Source organism: Pseudorca crassidens, chromosome 18 (genome assembly GCF_039906515.1).
Source record: "Pseudorca crassidens isolate mPseCra1 chromosome 18, mPseCra1.hap1, whole genome shotgun sequence".
Classification (NCBI taxonomy): domain Eukaryota; kingdom Metazoa; phylum Chordata; class Mammalia; order Artiodactyla; family Delphinidae; genus Pseudorca; species Pseudorca crassidens.
Window position 1 is genome coordinate 45,146,060 of NC_090313.1, and position 17,715 is coordinate 45,163,774.

The 17,715-nt window shown below is 35.0% G+C and overlaps 1 protein-coding gene across 1 annotated transcript in view; it reads right to left on the bottom strand.

Moving 5' to 3' along the window:
• KLHL1 (kelch like family member 1) overlaps positions 1 to 17,715 on the bottom strand; it is a 374,463-nt gene that overhangs the window by 126,333 nt on the left and 230,415 nt on the right. Inside the window, exon 5 of the mRNA XM_067713151.1 lies at positions 6,741 to 6,953. Within this exon, the coding sequence (XP_067569252.1) occupies positions 6,741 to 6,953 (213 nt within the window). The remainder of the gene's footprint in view (positions 1 to 6,740; positions 6,954 to 17,715) is intronic.

The window sequence follows — 17,715 nt, forward strand, 5'->3', positions numbered from 1 at the left end:
TTTAGAGCTAGAAATATACGATCAGAATTTATAATTGACTCCCAGATAGTATTTAAAAGTATGGAAGTAAATGCTATTCTTGACAGAAAATATGGTGTCCTAGGTCATTTCAACATCAGAAAGCAGAAAGAATTAACAATTATCATTGAGTAAGAATGGCCAGATTGATTGTGTCAAAGGCTGCTGAGAAGCCAAGTAAGATGAAAACAAGTGAGATGTGGGAAAAATGACAACATGGAGGTTTTGGGTGATCTTGACTAGTTCAAAGAACTGTTATAGTGAATTGAAGAGAAAAATGATGATTACAAGTAAGTAGATTTAATAACTATAAACGATAACTACATATTTTGCTGGAAAAGGGAACAGGGAATTGGAGTAGTTGGTGGAAAGGAATATGAGAAATTTTGTCTTGTTTTAATATGTCTGAAGCAACACATCTTTGTAAGTTACTTGGAATGATCCAATATAGAGTAAAATTCATAATAGAAAATATAGAAGGAGTCATAGCAATAGAGAAATTTCAGTATGAAGAAAGATGTGATAAAAACCAGAAACAGTGTGATCAGCCCTTGATAAAGGCAGAAACACTTGATATACTGTAGCAAAAATAAAGGCTTTCAGAATAGGTTACAACTCTCCTCCACTCGCTTTACTTGACCAAAGGGTGTAATGTGAATGTATGAGTTTATGCGTGTGCAAATCGTTTTTTACATTAACAATCTGTTGACTTAAAACTTACTGAAATAAAAAGGTTTTGTACTTTCTTAATGTTGTAACTTGAACTGTGAATGTCATAGTGGGTTAAAAGATCATGAATCTAAATAGTATTTAAGAAAAATATATAAGATTTTAGAAGTATACATTGTTTGTGTTTCTGTTTTAAAGACACAGTTTTCAAGGTCTCTTTTGGAGAAGAATAACATTATTCCACAATTTTTTAAAACTCTTATACTCTAATTTTATGGAGGAGACTATTTCTTTGATGATGGCCTGGTATAATAATTAACAAATCAGACAGCGAGCAGATCAGAGAGAGAAAAAAAAAGAAAAAAAATGAAAAAGTAACAAAGACTGGTAATGGATTATGTTAATGTGTTTGATTGATTCTTTTTGCATTACTCATTTGTAAGAGTTAAGAGTTTTTCTTTTTTAAAGAAGTTAAGAGTTTTTTCCTTCTTAAAGATAAGATATATAATACACTAAACAGTGGATGTTATACTGACAAAGGTAGAGAACTGTTGGATTTATCAAGGAGTAGTTTATCTATGCTTGCTTTGGGGAAGTAAAATCAAATAAAACATAAATTGCTCAGAAGTATAATCTATTCTGTATAACTTATGCTGTGATTTATGACTGCTTTTTTTCTATTTATTCACTCTTTGTCATTTTGCTTGCTTTTCATTAGGTTTTTTAGTTGTGGCTGTAATTTTTACAGAAAACAGAGTTTTTATGTCTCTGGTATCTAATCAACTGTCACATTTCCAATGGGGTAAATGATTGAAGACCTCTCCCCTCTTGAATTGCTGTAACTGCCATAAAGAACCTTTTGGAATAAATTTATTACAGATTTGCATAAAAATAATTAATTCCTGTAAGATAGAGGTAGCATCTGTTTCCTTAATTTAAACTCTTTAGTCTCCTTGTTATTTTTTAATTTTTTTATTATTTGATTATAAATAATATTCCTCTAAACCTAGGCAATATTTTATTATCCATTGCAACTTATTTTTTCCTTTCACATTTTGCTACAGAAAATAAAAGTAAATGTTTATACACATAAACAGACACTACTATTTATTTATCTTAAGAGTCAGTAGGTATACTTATTAGAACATTGTGAGAAAGGGTTCTCCTTGTTGTCTCTAAAGAGATAAACAACACCAGTTCTAAGACATGAAGCAAAGTTTATCTGTATATCTCCAACCTTTTAAATAATTTCTGTGATAAAACTGAATTTCCCTGAAGACTTTTGACTTGATCATACATGGAACTGTACTTTTTGAGAGCACCATGCTTCTACTCTCTAAATCACTCATTAGAAAAGTGCACAACAAAATGGATACTTATGTATACTTTTAAAATATGTATCTAACAAATAAATATATATGTACCTATTACAAAGATCCATTTTATGAAATGAGTTAAAATCAGTGGAAACAATAGTTACAAAATGTTAAAATGTGTTGTTTATTGCATAGCGACATGTTCTTTTATTGCATCTTTGAAAAAGGAAATATAGAAAAATAAGTGAATCAAATTGAGTAGCCTCCTTGTGATATGTATATTTGTATACATAATCACCCATTCTTTTAAATGAAATTTCCATATTTTTTCCAATTCTTTTGAAATTATAAACCTCCTTGGTATCCAAGAAAAACATGAAAACTATTATGCAAAATTCTGTTCCTTACTTATTTAAAAAGCTAATAGAAATCATTCACCACTTCTTAGAGTATATCTCAATTATATATTTCTTTGATTTTGCCTTTTCCTCTGGTCCTTTCTATTGCAAAGTCGATTGAATTTATTTCCGTATTAGCTATTCTATTTCAATAGAAAATAAAATAGGCATTATTACTTCTGAGTTTTTAAAATGTCTTTTCTTTCATTCTTTTCTGAAGCTCATTTTGTCTACTAGTGTTCTCAAATAAAATCCATATTCTCTACTAAAATTTACATCTTCACTTTGTTTTTCTATACCAAATTAGAATAATTTATACTTCATAATAACATACGTTGATTTTTGAATAATAGAGAATATCAGAACTTAAGAAATAACTTCTATAACATAATGGGCTTAGTAACAAATAACATGAGAATGCAGATTGTAGGACATGAAGGAACGGAAATCTGCTTAAGTGAAGTGGGTTAGTTGCCTCATGATTATAAGAGCAGACTCTCACTATAATCTACATTTATTCTTTGGCTCTAATCAATCCTTTAACATGTTTTCTTTGTTGCTAAAGTTTCTGTCATTGTCTTTATTTTCACTTTTTTTACTCTAGAAATTTTTTCATGCACTCACTAAATAGAAATAGAAACTCCTAGCTATATAAAAACTTGTAAGTTATTTAGTTTAAATTAATCCTAGAAGCTTTCATTTTCTCCTTTTTTTGTTTGTTTGTTTTAAACATCTCTAAATTTTTTTGCCTTTCCACTCTCTCCTTGGTCAGTAATTTACTATGTTTTGCTTAACAATACACATAAGAAGTTCATACCTGGTCTTCCAAATATTGTTCTGTCACTCACCTGAAACATATCATTCACATCTCTATAGCAATTACCTTGTAAAAAGATAAGCCAAATTCTCTCAAGTCTCCTTCAAAAATTAGTCCAAGGACTATTTCTTTTTGAAAATAAACCCCTACCACACTAGAAAAATGTAGGCTCTTCTTCATTTAAATACTGCTAGTATTTTAAAATATAATATTGTTTTGTTATATAACAAAAACATTTTGTAATTATATATTATATATAAATATGTATATAATATATATAATATGTAATATAATTACATAGGTAATGTAATAAGACACACAGTATATACACACAAATCACTTGAAAGTTAAAAAAAAAAACACTACACATTAAGCACTGTCAGAATTAAGGACAAAACCCATATTTACTGGCTCCCAAACCCAAGAAAAAAGTGTTTTCTGGTCATCATATGGCTTTTCTTAAGAACGTTGAGATGTTTAGTAGCTTTGAAAATTCATGCAAAGGCTGGAAAATTCTAGATTTAATTAAACTTTTTAAAACTCTGGCTGGACATTGAGGTAAATAGGAAACCATCTGCAGAAATAAACTTTGCACTTATTTCTCATCAGTAGGAGAGGAAACACAGTATCAAACACAATTAGAGTAGTCTGAGCTCTACAGTTCACTAGAAAAATGATTATAATGTCAATTCTCAATTTATTCATTTGTCAAAAAATAATAATGATATTTACTGCATAAGGATATTATAGAAATTAAATGAGATAAAATATATGTTTGGTGACTGAAGAAAGAAATAAATGCATGTTAATTCCAATTCTGCCACTCTTCTTCCTTTCTCAGGCTTTTAATAGGAATCTTGAGAATTGCTGTATTCAGAACATTTTAATGATCTTCAAGTTTAGACAGCAAATAAGGAAACAACATACATTCACAGTAGTAATATCCCTGTGTATGTGCATATCTGACTAGCCTAGATTTGCAGGAAAACTGGATTTTTCACTAGCTCTATGACCTTTGAAAAATCACTTAACTTCTTTGAACCTGTTTATCCCTCTGCATAATATAATTAATAACCCCTACCTTGCAATTATATTTTTTAAGATTAGAAATACTGTATGAAAAGTGCTTATAATGACATGTAATTCATTAATAATAGTTATGGAAGCAATAGCCCCTCCTATATCTAAAGACATTTTTATGAAAAGAAAATGTGCTTTATTTTTCCCCCTGCACCTATGTTGCTTGAAAGTGTATATAAAGTTATGTTTGTAATGTACCCAGCTTAAGAGATGAGAAATGGAAAATAAATATATGCTATGTTTATGCCTATTGGACACTGTGATGAGTTAAACTTAAAAGTCTTTTACTAGTTAGTTTCACCAAAACATAATAATAATTTATCTTCTAATATTAATAAATATTGTTTCACTAATCAAGATAAAGCACCTTTACCAATCAGAATTAAAACCCTATGTGTAATGTGTAGCCTTAGGAACAAATGAGTCAATAGAATGTACATCTTTATTCTGATGTAATCGTTTAGATGAGATACACATGTAGGAGCAGCTCCCATTTTTATTGACAAAAGAGTGGGCAAGGAGGGTATGAAGAAAAGGCATATCATGAAAAAAATGGAGCCCTGGCCACATTCTTGGCCTCCTCTCGTATGTGTCATATTATATATGATGATTTTTCAGTACCAATTTAACTCCAAACTCCCAACATTTCAGCAGACAGGTGAAATGGGTGGGCAGGATCAAAGGGACCAATTGCCACATCATCTATCATTGGTTAATGGCTATCTACCTATTATTGGCTAATAGTGATCATTGGCTATTTCCATCTTGAGAGAGGATGCCCAAGCTCTGAGAATATGTGGTATCAGAACCTATGTTGGAAGATTCAGAAAAATCCAGTGCATGGCTTTCCAATTCATTCTTTGTCCCATTACCAAAATAGATGCTTCCCTTCCTTTTATAAGAGCCTGGTGTTAGGACAAACTTTTATTGAATATAATTTGTTTAGGCAGGATTTCCATAAATTTTCTACTTTTACTTCTTTATTTATTTTAGTAGCCAAATGAAACACAATTCTTAATTTATTCATAAAACTTCATTTGTTTCCCAATTTTGGCAAAGTGTTTTTTTTTTTTAACTTTCCAATCTTAATATGTGACCCAGCTCCCTCTCTCTTCTCTTGTTACTAACATGTTATACTTGCCTATTGTTGTTTCCCGATTTCCTAATTCCCTATCTTACATTCTTAGTAATATGTGGATTATTGAAAATGTTGATAGTGATTTTAATTCAAATGAACAGGCTCTTAATATCCCTCATAAGAAAGGTACACATACACAATTTTACCTATCACTTCAGAGGTCAGAGCCACCTTCAAGCTTATGTTTGGATACCCTGAGATGCCAGACGCTCTGGGTTAACAATGTTGTGCATGGATAATTTTGCAACATTACAAGTTATTTTAAAGACAGAAGACTCTGAATCAGGGAAAATTAATTACTCTTCTTCTAAGTTGAGAACTTGGTGTTTTATCAAATGACCTGTGTCCTACATACCTCATCAATAAAATGAGGTGATATTTTCACTTGGTGTGTGTATTCTTCTTAGCTCCAATTATTAAAGGTTCCATAATTCCAATTGCTAAATGGTATTAATTCATAACTCTGTACTATTCAGTAATATATCTTATCCTTCTATAGACATTTGAAATTCCATGCTTTGAACTTTTAAGAATACCGTAGGGATGGCCACAGAATATGTATATTCATCAGAGAATGATCATATTATTGTATCTTAGGTCAGATAGATGATAGCTTGATAGATAACTAGCTGGCTAGCTAGCTAGCTAATTAGGTAGATAGATAGACAGATATGTAGATAGATCAATCATCAAAACAGGGAAGCAGTGAATTAATAATTGCAATGTTCTAAAATCTTTTTTTTTTTTTTTTTTTGTGGTATGCGGGCCTCTCACTGTTGTGGACTCTCCCGTTGCGTAGCACAGGCTCTGGACGCACAGGCTCAGCGGCCATGGCTCACGGGCCCAGCCAATCCGCGGCTTGTGGGCTCTTCCCGGACCGGGGTACGAACCTGCATCCCCTGCATCGGCAGGCGAACTCTCAACCACTGCGCCACCAGGGAAGCCCTAAAAATCTCTTAAATATTCTATTAAGATTAAGTATTTTATATATATTATCTAATTTGATCCTCATAAAATTTTGCGTGGTAGTACAATTTGATTTGATAGATGAAGAAATTTAATTTCAGAGAAATTGACATTCTTATAGTCATATAAACATGACTCAGTAAGTGGTGGAAATGGAATTCAGACCATGACCCATGACTCAGCATTTTCCACCAGCAAATTTACCTTAAAAAGAGTGTTTGATTAAAACAAACAAACAAAAATGTGAATAAGTAGTAAAACATGGGTTGTAATGTTTAATTTTAACACAGAATTTTTCAGTCAATTGTAGGTACGAAAACAGCATCCCATGTAATTACCTGAGGTGGAAGCAGGGGCAGTCTTATAAAGGCCAGAAGCATACTCAAGTCATTGCATCTCCTCTGCATGTCATATTTGACCCACATCATTAATGCATGGAAGATGGTTTCTTCATCGGGGACATTGACATCATCACTGGCCAGGAGTTTATGGAGCTCCTCAGCTGGAAGCAGTAAAAACTCTTGATTTCTCATAACTTCCATTATGTTTTCCTACAGGGAGAAAAGAGCTTGGCATAAATTCGACCTTGGTTTTATTTAGCTAGCACAGCACCTCAGAAAGAAATGAGAAAAGTAGTCATCAACCTTTGTTCTCATTATACCATAATCCTTGAGACTTAATCCTTCAGAAACTAAAAGCTGTTAAGATGAAAGCATTGTAATTGTAATTGAAGTGTAAATGTATCCAAGACAGCACAGATCTTGTAATAACTGGAGGATTATAATGTTGAGCTTTGTTTTGCAGGCAGAATATAAAGTGATTAAACGTTCAAGTTTCAAGAGGACTGCTAGGTAAAATTTGGTGAATATTAAAAGAATAGAATTTCAACTTTTAAAAAACTTGACTACATATACATCAATCAGAAAGTGGGAATAAAATTACACAGAAGTAACACTGTAAGATGCATCATTGTTTATTCAGAAAGGGAAAAACAGAAGAGGTAGGCCATAGGTATCACAAAATCCCATATGTTTCACCCTTTTATTATCTCTCAAACCTCCCTCCTCGCATGACAGTTTTTCTGGCTTAATTCAGAGTCCCATTTGTTTTCTTGCAGATTGCTGCCATACTCACCTAGTTACTCTGCCTGATTCTACCCTTAGCTTCTCTACTTCAATGTGCCCATGGCACTACTCTAAAGTTTTTGTTTCATCTTGCTTTTTTTTTTGTTCAAATCTTTTGGTTAAACACACTGGTTCTTCACAATCTGACCTCTTCCTTATTCTAACACTTCATTTCCAAACTTACTGGCACATCAGCCACAAAATTACTCTACCTTCATTTTGCCTTATCCTCACTCCATTGCTTAAAATGACTATTAGCCACCTTGTTTTCCTAATTTGTGTCATTTTTCAAGATTCAATTCAAAAATTAAATATGGATAGGATATATATATATACATACATATATATATCCGGTGTTCTCTGTTCACTCCCATTTGATTTGGCTGCCTCACCTTCTATTCATGCACAGTGCATGCTGTTTACATCTATGACACAGCAGTTACCAAACTGCTACCTAATCTTTGGTGCATTAGGAATCTTATCACAAGCTTTAAGCTCCTTGAGACAAAGACTTTGACATTTAACCTTTCATATGTAGATTCTGGACATAGCAGGTGAACAGTACTTGTTGAATAGATATATTGATCCTTGTAGAGAAGAATAGATTTTGGAAATAGTACAGAGCACTGCAGTGTTTTTCAAACACTTTTAAAAAACTACTTGTCAAAAATCTTCTTACATTTCATCACAAAGTCTTCTGTGTCTGATAAATGGTTAGAGAAGACAGAGATTTGACTGTTGGCCTTCACTTGTGTTCCACCTTCTTCTGTGTCGCCTGAGACAACTCCAAGGAATATATAACTAAGGCTTCTCAGATGGTAGCTTTAAAGCCACAGTTGTGGCAGAAATCTCAGTAGGATGGTTATTTTAGGGTAAACCTGAAGTAGAGTGGGACTAGATCTCTTCCCCAAAGGGCATTGTGACTATGCTAAAACATAGCAGAAGAGTCAGCAAGTGCCCATTAATCTGTATGTCAGAGCAGATTCAAACCCGTTTTCTGAAGAGACACTTGACCTATGTTATGACTGTATCCTTAGAAATGAATCCAAGGCTTGAAGTGCCTTCAGCTTTCACAAAAGCAGTCAACTTTACTTTTAGGTCATTGGTTATTTTCTTTACCTTTAAATGACATCACATAATAGCTGATTTCATGAATTTTTTTTCACCCCCTGTGTTTCTTCTGTGTCTAATACGGTGCTGTGTAAATTATAGATGTCCAATAGCTATTTACTTAATGAATGAACTGTGTGCCCTGAGATTTAGTGCCACCAAATTTCTCTAAAGAGCTACAATAAGATAAAGAAGTTTTTGAAGAATCTTTAAAGGACTTTTTGTCCATCTATTTTTCCAGTTATTCAAAAATCTATGTGTCTATTAAACTACACACAGAATTATATAGCTAGACCATCAGTATATAGCGAGGGGTACCATAAAAAAGCAGCTCTATGAAACTGTCAACAGTGTCTATCATAAAGATATTGTTCGAGGCATATTTCATTATATTTTACAGTGTTCTCTTTATGATGACCCTTGGGAGAAATTTCTTTTAGGTTTTAGTAGCAGGAATAATTGCACTTCTCCTGAGTAAATTGGTTTGCTTTTATCATGGATGTTGTAAATTATGAAATTGATCAGATTTCTCTTTTTATTTGGCCTCTAGAAAACTTAGAGTCAAATTGAAATCTAGCTGATAGGAAGGCTATAGCCTTTTATAATTTGATTTCTTTTTCAGACAGTTCTGACAATAGCTTCATTTAATATCACTACAGCAGATTTTCTTTTTTCTTCTTTTATTCTTGCACCTAATTTAGATTATATTCTTATAATTTTGTATCTTTATAAATTATACTACATCTTTTGGAAACAAGCAATGTTGTTTGTAGATATTGCTATAAATAAACTGGGCATTAGAAGACAGTATCAGATATTACTGAATCTATCACACTGATGCATAGATTATATTGCCTTTTTTTCTTTATATACGTTGGAGTTCTAAAGGTCCCTTAGCTCTTTTTTCTTTTTTTCTCCATCAAGTCTCCTTTGAATGATATCTTGCCTAATATTCCTGTGTTATTTGCAATCTAGCTTCTGGAAACTATTTTATTTTCATTATATTTTATTCACTGAAGAATAAAAAATACCAATTCACACTAGTTTCCTTATACATAGCTAATTCCTTGTTGTCTGAGAAGATCAAGTAATGAGAAGCATCAAAACTCTTTGGCCTGTTTACTTTTTGTACAATACCTTTATTTTAAGTTTATTCAATCATTCATTCTACACAGACTTATTGAACACCTAATATTTGGTCCTGTATAATTGTAGTGAGGAGAACAAAATGGATGTGCATCAAAAATCTTACCACACATGCACCTAGACAATGTGCAAAGCCTAGAAAATGACTGTCATCAAGTCTGTAAAAGCTTGTTTTTCAAATGGACCTAGAATATTAGGTAGGAGTATAAATTAGAAAATAAGAAAGAGAAAGAAATGTATTCTGACCGGGGAGACCATATGAACAAAGGCACATAATATGGTATGAAGTGCCATGTTGGGTATGTCAACTTGATTGACAATGAACGCAGAAAAAGTCATAGAAATTAATATTGAAAGTGTAATTTAGACCATATAATGGAATAAGTTTATTGTAAAACTTTAACAGTCTCTCCATTAAATGGGAATATCTGTGTACATACATCTTTTTTTTTTACATACATCTTTTACATATAGCTTGAAATATTCATTTTAAAGATTTTACCACCAAATTTAAGTTGCCATTGCATAAGATACAACATAAGACAATAATCCATATTAATTACATAAATAAAGACTAAAGTATACTATTTTTGCTACTTCATAATATTTTAAATAATTTTTCTAGCTATAAAAATTCATAGTTTTGTTTTATTCTAAGTAGACAGATATTACCATTTTTAATTATTATTTCCTGAATTTGACATAAATGTATTTTCTAATATTCATTTCCCTCTGTCTCTTAATTCTATTATTGTTTTTCCCTCATCTTATTGTTGCTAATATATCAAATAGCAGTAATTCATTTGATATTCCATTAGAAATTCATTTTTTTACACCATTTAAAAAGTTAGATAACAATTAATGGTAACATCAAGTCAAGGAAGATGTAAGTAAATTCCTTCAATTGTCACATTTTAGTTATTGGTTTAGTTTAAACTATGGATATTAAAATGTATTAATGATCAAGTAAGTTTAACATAAACTTTACTGTTGTTCACAACACATTATCTACTTATTATGGTTAACTCAAGGAAAACTCACTGCTATGAAAGTCTACTGAGATAAAACCTATGTCTCACCATCTTGCACTTTGCAACTAGTGGTCAGTTAGAGGAACCTCCCAATCACTGTTTTAAGCATTATGGTGGGAAGGTTAATCCTTTGACAGACGAGTATAGAATCTCTGGCTTGATTTCAAATCACCAGAGGGTGTGGAATTTATTTAATTGCCATTTAAAAAGTTATTGGTTAAGAAGATGAATACTTAGGAAGCTCATACTGTCAAATAAATGGAAAACTGAAAGGCAAGCCTAGGAATTGGTTACATCTTCTGGTTGAGGCATATTATCTAAGTATGAAAAATGTAAATTTTTGGTCTAAAGTTATAGGATTATAAAGTTATAATTCCATCAGCATCCTATGCCAGCAAAGCTTTGAGAGTTTCTGATACATGTATCATTCTACTATTGTCAGGAGATTGAAACATGCATCTCTTGACTCCTGAAGCAGTGTCTTTTCTGTTACAACATGTACTGGATTGAATAGTGTTTCCCAAAACTTCAAGTTCACTTGGAACCTCAGAATGTAACCTTATTCGGAAATGAGGAATCATTACAGATGTAATTACTTAAGGTCTTACTGGATTGGAGTGGGCCCTAATCCAATGGCGGGGTGCTTAGAGGAAAAAACTAGGAGAGATGTAGTCATACAGTGAGGAGAACCCCACGAGAAGACAGAGGAGACACAGGGGGAAGAAGGCCATGTGAAATTGGAGAGACAAAGATAAAAGTAATACTGACACAAGACTGAATAATGAAGAGAGCTTTACCTCCTCTTCCTCAAACTCACATGGTATCATCTTCCTGGACAGAGATTCTTCATAAAATCTAGTCAAATTATATTGAATATCAATGTCATTAGTGTACGTGAAGGTTAGAATAAAATCTTTCTTCAAAAAAGAGCTAGATTGCAACCCTTGTATAGTGGCTATATTTCCTCCTACCTGTACCATCATCTCTTTGATGACTGAAACTGGTCTTTTACCTGTATATATGTATTAAGCCAAATGGAAACTCATTTTCATAAGGCAGACCAAATAGGAGTTGTTTGTTCACTTTTTCTACTTTACTATAAGATTTTCATAGTAATTCTTTAAAGGACAAACTTCTAGTGTAGAGAAAGTTTCATTAGTAATCAAAAACTGAAAATCAAAATGAAAATAATATAGCACTTTAGCCTATTAAGGTTGCAGTGATTTCAAAACAATTATGAACAGTACTTCTGAAAGCATGAGTTGATATGCTACCTTTGAAAAGTGATTGTCATTGTGCATCATGACAATTTAACCCAAGAACTCCAGTTCTAGGAATCTTTCCATACATATATGAAGAAAAAGATATATATATATATATATATATATATATATATATATATAAACACACACACATATATACACATGTGTATATATGTATATATATATATGCTCAATTATTCAATACAGCATTACTTAAAATAGTAAAAAATATAAAAAGCTAATAAATAAATTTTCCCATCCCAAAAATTAAGTGAAAAATAAAATAACACAGTGAACAAATTTTCACAGAAATATAATAAAAAATTTCACAATTTGTATGAAAACACAAAAGACCCCGAATAGCAAAATCAATCTTAAGAAAGAAATATGGAGGGGGGACCTTGAAGATGGCGGAAGACTAAGACGCGGAGATCACCTTCCTCCCCACAGATACACCAGAAATACATCTACACGTGGAACAACTCCTACAGAACACCTACTGAAGGCTGGCAGAAGACCTCAGACCTCCCAAAAGGCAAGAAACTCCCCACGTACCTGGGTAGGGTAAAAGAAAAAAAGAAAAAACAAAGACAAAAGAATAGGGACGGCACCTGCACCAGTGGGAGGGAGCTGTGAAGGAGGAAAATTTTCCACACACTAGGAAGCCCCTTCGCGGGCGGAGACTGCGGGAGGCGGAGGGGGGAGCTTCGGTCCACGGAGGAGTGCACAGCAACGGGTGCGGAGGGCAAAGCGGGGAGATTCCCGCACAGAGGATCGGTGCCGACCGGCACTCACCAGCCCGAGAGGCTTGTCTGCTCACCCGCCGGGGCGGGCGGAGCTGTGAGCTGAGGCTCTGGTTTCGGTTTCAGACCGAGCGCAGGGAGAGGACTGGGGTTGGCGGCTTGAACATAGCCTGAAGGGGTTAGTGCACCACAGCTAGCCGGGAGGGAGTCTGGGGAAAAGTCTGCACCTGCTGAAGAGGCAAGAGACTTTTTCTTCCCTCTTTGTTTCCTGGTGCGCGATAAGGGTTTAAGAGCGCTGCTTAAAGGAACTCCAGAGACGGGCGCGAGCCGCAGCTAAAAGCGCGAACACCAGAGACGGGTGGGAGACACTAAGGCTGCTGCTGCCGCCACCAAGGGGCCTGTGTGCGAGCACAGGTCACTCTCCACACCCCTCTTCCGCGGAGCCTGTGCAGCCCGCCACTGCCAGGTTCCCGGGATCCAGGGACAACTTCCTCAGGAGAACACACGGCGGGCCTCAGGCTGGTGCAACGTCACGCCGGCCTCTACCGCCGCAGGCCCACCCCGCACGCAGTGCCCCTCCCTCCCCCCCGGCCTGAGTGCGCCAGAGCCCCCGAATCAGCGGCTCCTTTAACCCCGTCCTGTCTGAGCAAAAAACAGACGCCCTCCGGCGACCTACACGCAGAGGCAGGGCCAAATCCAAAGCTGAGCCCTTGTGAGCTGTGAGAACAAAGAAGAGAAAGGGAAATCTCTCCCAGCAGCCTCAGAAGCAGCGGATTAAAGCTCCACAATCAACTAGATGTACCCTGCATCTGTGGAATACCTGAATAGACAACAAATCATCCCAAATTGAGGAGGTGGACTTTCGGAGCAAGATTTATGATTTTTCCCCCTTTATCTCTTTTTGTGAGGGTGTATGTGTATGCTTCTGTGTAAAATTTTGTCTGTATAGCTTTGCTTCCAACATTTGTCCTAAGGTTCTATCCGTCCCTTTTTTTTTTTTTCTAAATAAGTATTTTTTAATTCAATAACTTTATTATACTTTATTTTATTTTTACTGTATCTTCTTTCTTTCTGTCTTTTTTCCCTCTTTCCCTCCTTCCTTCCTCCCTCCCTCCCTCCCTCCCTCCCTCCCACCCACCTTTCTTTCCTTCTTGCCTTCTTTCCTTCCTTCCTTCCTTCTTTCTTTCTTTCTTTCTTTCTTTCTTTCTTTCTTTCTTTCTTTCTTTCTTTCTTTCTTTCTTTCTTTCTTTCTTTCTTCCTTCCTTCCTTCCCTCCTTTCCCTATTTCTTTCCTCATACTTCTACTAATTCTCTCTACTTTTTCTCCCTTTTATTCTGAGCCGTGTGGATGAAAGGCTCTTGGTGCTCCAGCCAGGAGTCAGGGCTCTGCCTCTGAGGTAGGAGAGCCAACTTCAGGACACTGATCAACAAGAGACCTCCCAGCTCCACATAATATCAAATGGTGAAAATCTCCCAGAGACCTCCATCTTAACACCAGCACCCAGCTTCACTCAATGACCAGCAAGCTACAGTGCTGGACAACCTATGCCAAACAACTAGCAAAACAGGAACACAACCCCACCCTTTAGCAGAGAGGCTGCCTAAAATCATAATAAGGTCACAGACACCCCAAAACACACCACCAGACGTGAACCTGCCCACTAGAGAGACAAGATCCAGCCTCATCCACCACAACACAGGCACTAGTCCCCTCCACCAGGAAGCCTACACAACCCACTGAACCAACCTTAGCAAATGAAGACAGACATCAAAAACAGCGGGAACTACGAACCTGCAGCCTGCAAAAAGGAGACCCCAAACACAGTAAGATGAGCAAAATGAGAAGACAGAAAAACACACAGGAGATAAAAGAGTAAGATAAAAATGCACCAGACCTAACAAATGAAGAGGAAATAGGCAGTCTACCTGAAAAGAATTCAGAATAATGATAGTAAGGATGATCCAAAATCTAGGAAATAGAATGGACAAAAGGCAAGAAACAGTTAACAAGGACCTAGAAGAAATAAAGATGAAACAAGCAATGATGAACAACACAATAAATGAAATTAAAAGTACTCTAGATGGGATCAATAGCAGAATAACCGAGGCAGAAGAATGGATTAATGACCTGGAAGATAAAATAGTGGAAATAACTACTGCAGAGCAGAATAAAGAAAAAAGAATGAAAAGAACTGAGGACAGTCTCAGAGACTTCTGGGACAACATTAAATGCACCAACATTCGAATTATAGGGGTTCCAGAAGAAGAAGAGAAAAAGTAAGGGACTGAGAAAATATTTGAAGAGATTATAGTTGAAAACTTCCCTAATATGGGAAAGGAAATAGTTAATCAAGTCTAGGAAGCACAAAGAGTCCCATACAGCATAAATCCAAGGAGAAATACGCCAAGACACATATTAATCAAACTGTCAAAAATTAAATGCAAAGAAAGCATATCAAAAGCAGCAAGGGAAAAACAACAAATAACACACAAGGGAATCCCCATAAGGTTAACAGCTGATATCTCAGCAGAAACCCTGCAAGCCAGAAGGGAGTGGCAGGACATACTGAAAGTGATGCAGGAGAAAAACCTGCAACCAAGACTACTCTACCCAGCAAAGATCTCATTCAGATTTGATGGAGAAATTAAAACCTTTACAGAAAATCAAAAGCTGAGAGAGTTCAGCACCACCAAACCAGCTTTACAACAAATGCTAAAGGAACTTCTCTAGACAAGAAACACAAGAGAAGGAAAAGACCTATAATAAAAAACCAAAAACAATTAAGAAAATGGGAATAGGAACATACATATAGATAATTACCTTAAATGTAAATGGACTAAATGCTCTCGCAAAAAGACACAGATTGGCTGAATGGATACAAAAACAAGACCCTTATATATGCTGTCTACGAGAGACCCACTTCAGACCTAGAGACACATACAGACTGAAAGTAAGGGGATGGAAAAAGATATTCCATGCAAATGGAAACCAAAAGAAAGCTGAAGTAGCAATTCTCATATCAGACAAAATAGACTTTAAAATAAAGACTATTAGAAGAGACAAAGAAGGACACTACATAATGATCAAGGGATCGATCCAAGAAGAAAATATAACAACTGTAAATATTTATGCACCCAACATAGGAGCACCTCAATACATAAGGCAAATACTAACAGCCATAAAAGGGGAAATCGACAGTAACACATTCATAGTAGGGGACTTTAACACCCCACTTTCACCCATGGACAGATCATCCAAAATGAAAATAAATAAGGAAACACAAGCTTTAAATGATACATTAAACAAGATGGACTTAATTGATATTTATAGGACACTCCATCCAAAAACAACAGAATACACATTTTTCTCAAGTGCTCATGGAACATTCTCCAGGATAGATCATATCTTGGGTCACAAATCAAGCCTTGTTAAATTTAAGAAAATTGAAATTGTATCAAGTATCTTTTCTGACCACAATGCCCTCAGACTAGATATCAATTACAGGAAAAGATCTGTAAAAAATACAAACACATGGTGGCTAAACAATACACTACTTAATAATGAAGTGATCACTGAAGAAATCAAAGAGGAAATAAAAAAATACCTAGAAACAAATGACAATGGAGACACAATGACCCAAAACCTATGGGATGCAGCAAAAGCAGTTCTAAGGGGGAAGTTTATAGCAATACAAGCCCACCTTAAGAAGCAGGAAACATCTCGAATAAACAACCTAACCTTGCACCACAAGCAATTAGAGAAAGAAGAACAAAAAAACCCCAAAGTTAGCAGAAGGAAAGAAATCATAAAAATCAGATCAGAAATAAATGAAAAAGAATGAATGAAACAATAGCAAAGATCATTAAAAATAAAAGCTGGTTCTTTGAGAAGATAAACAAAATAGGTAAACCATTAGGCAGACTCATCAAGATAAAAAGGGAGAAGACTCAAGTCAATAGAATTAGAAATGAAAAAGGAGAAGTAACAACTGACACTGCAGAAATAAAAAAGATCATGAGAGATTACTACAAGCAACTCTATGCCAATAAAATGGACAATCTGGAAGAAATGGACAAATTCTTAGAAGTGCACAACCTGCCAAGACTGAATCAGGAAGAAATAGAAAGTATGAACAGACCAATCACAAGCACTGAAATTGAAACTGTGATTAAAAATCTTCCAACAAACAAAAGCCCAGGACCAGATGGCTTCACAGGCGAATTCTATCAAACATTTAGAGAAGAGCTAACACCTATCCTTCTCAAACTCTTCCAAAATATAGCAGAGGGAGGAACACTCCCAAACTCCTTCTACGAGGCCACTATCACCTTGATACCAAAACCAGACAAGGATGTCACAAAGAAAGAAAACTACAGGCCAATATCACTGATGAACAGAGATGCAAAAATCCTCAACAAAATACTAGCAAACAGAATCCAACAGCACATTAAAAGGATCATACACCATGATCAAGTGGGGTTTATTCCAGGAATGCAAGGATTCTTCAATATACGCAAATCTATCAATGTGATAAACCATATTAACAAATTGAAGGAAAAAAACCATATGATCATCTCAATAGATGCAGAGAAAGCTTTTGACAAAATTCAACACCGATTTATGATAAAAACCCTGCAGAAAGTAGGCATAGAGGGAACTTTCCTCAACATAATAAAGGCCATATATGACAAGCCCACAGCCAACATCATCCTCAATGGTGAAAAACTGAAAGCATTTCCACTAAGATCAGGAACAAGACAAGGTTGCCCACTCTCACCACTCTTATTAAACATAGTTTTGGAAGTTTTAGCCACAGCAATCAGAGAAGAAAAGGAAATAAAAGGAATCCAAATCGTAAAGAAGAAGTAAAGCTGTCACTGTTTGCAGATGACATGAT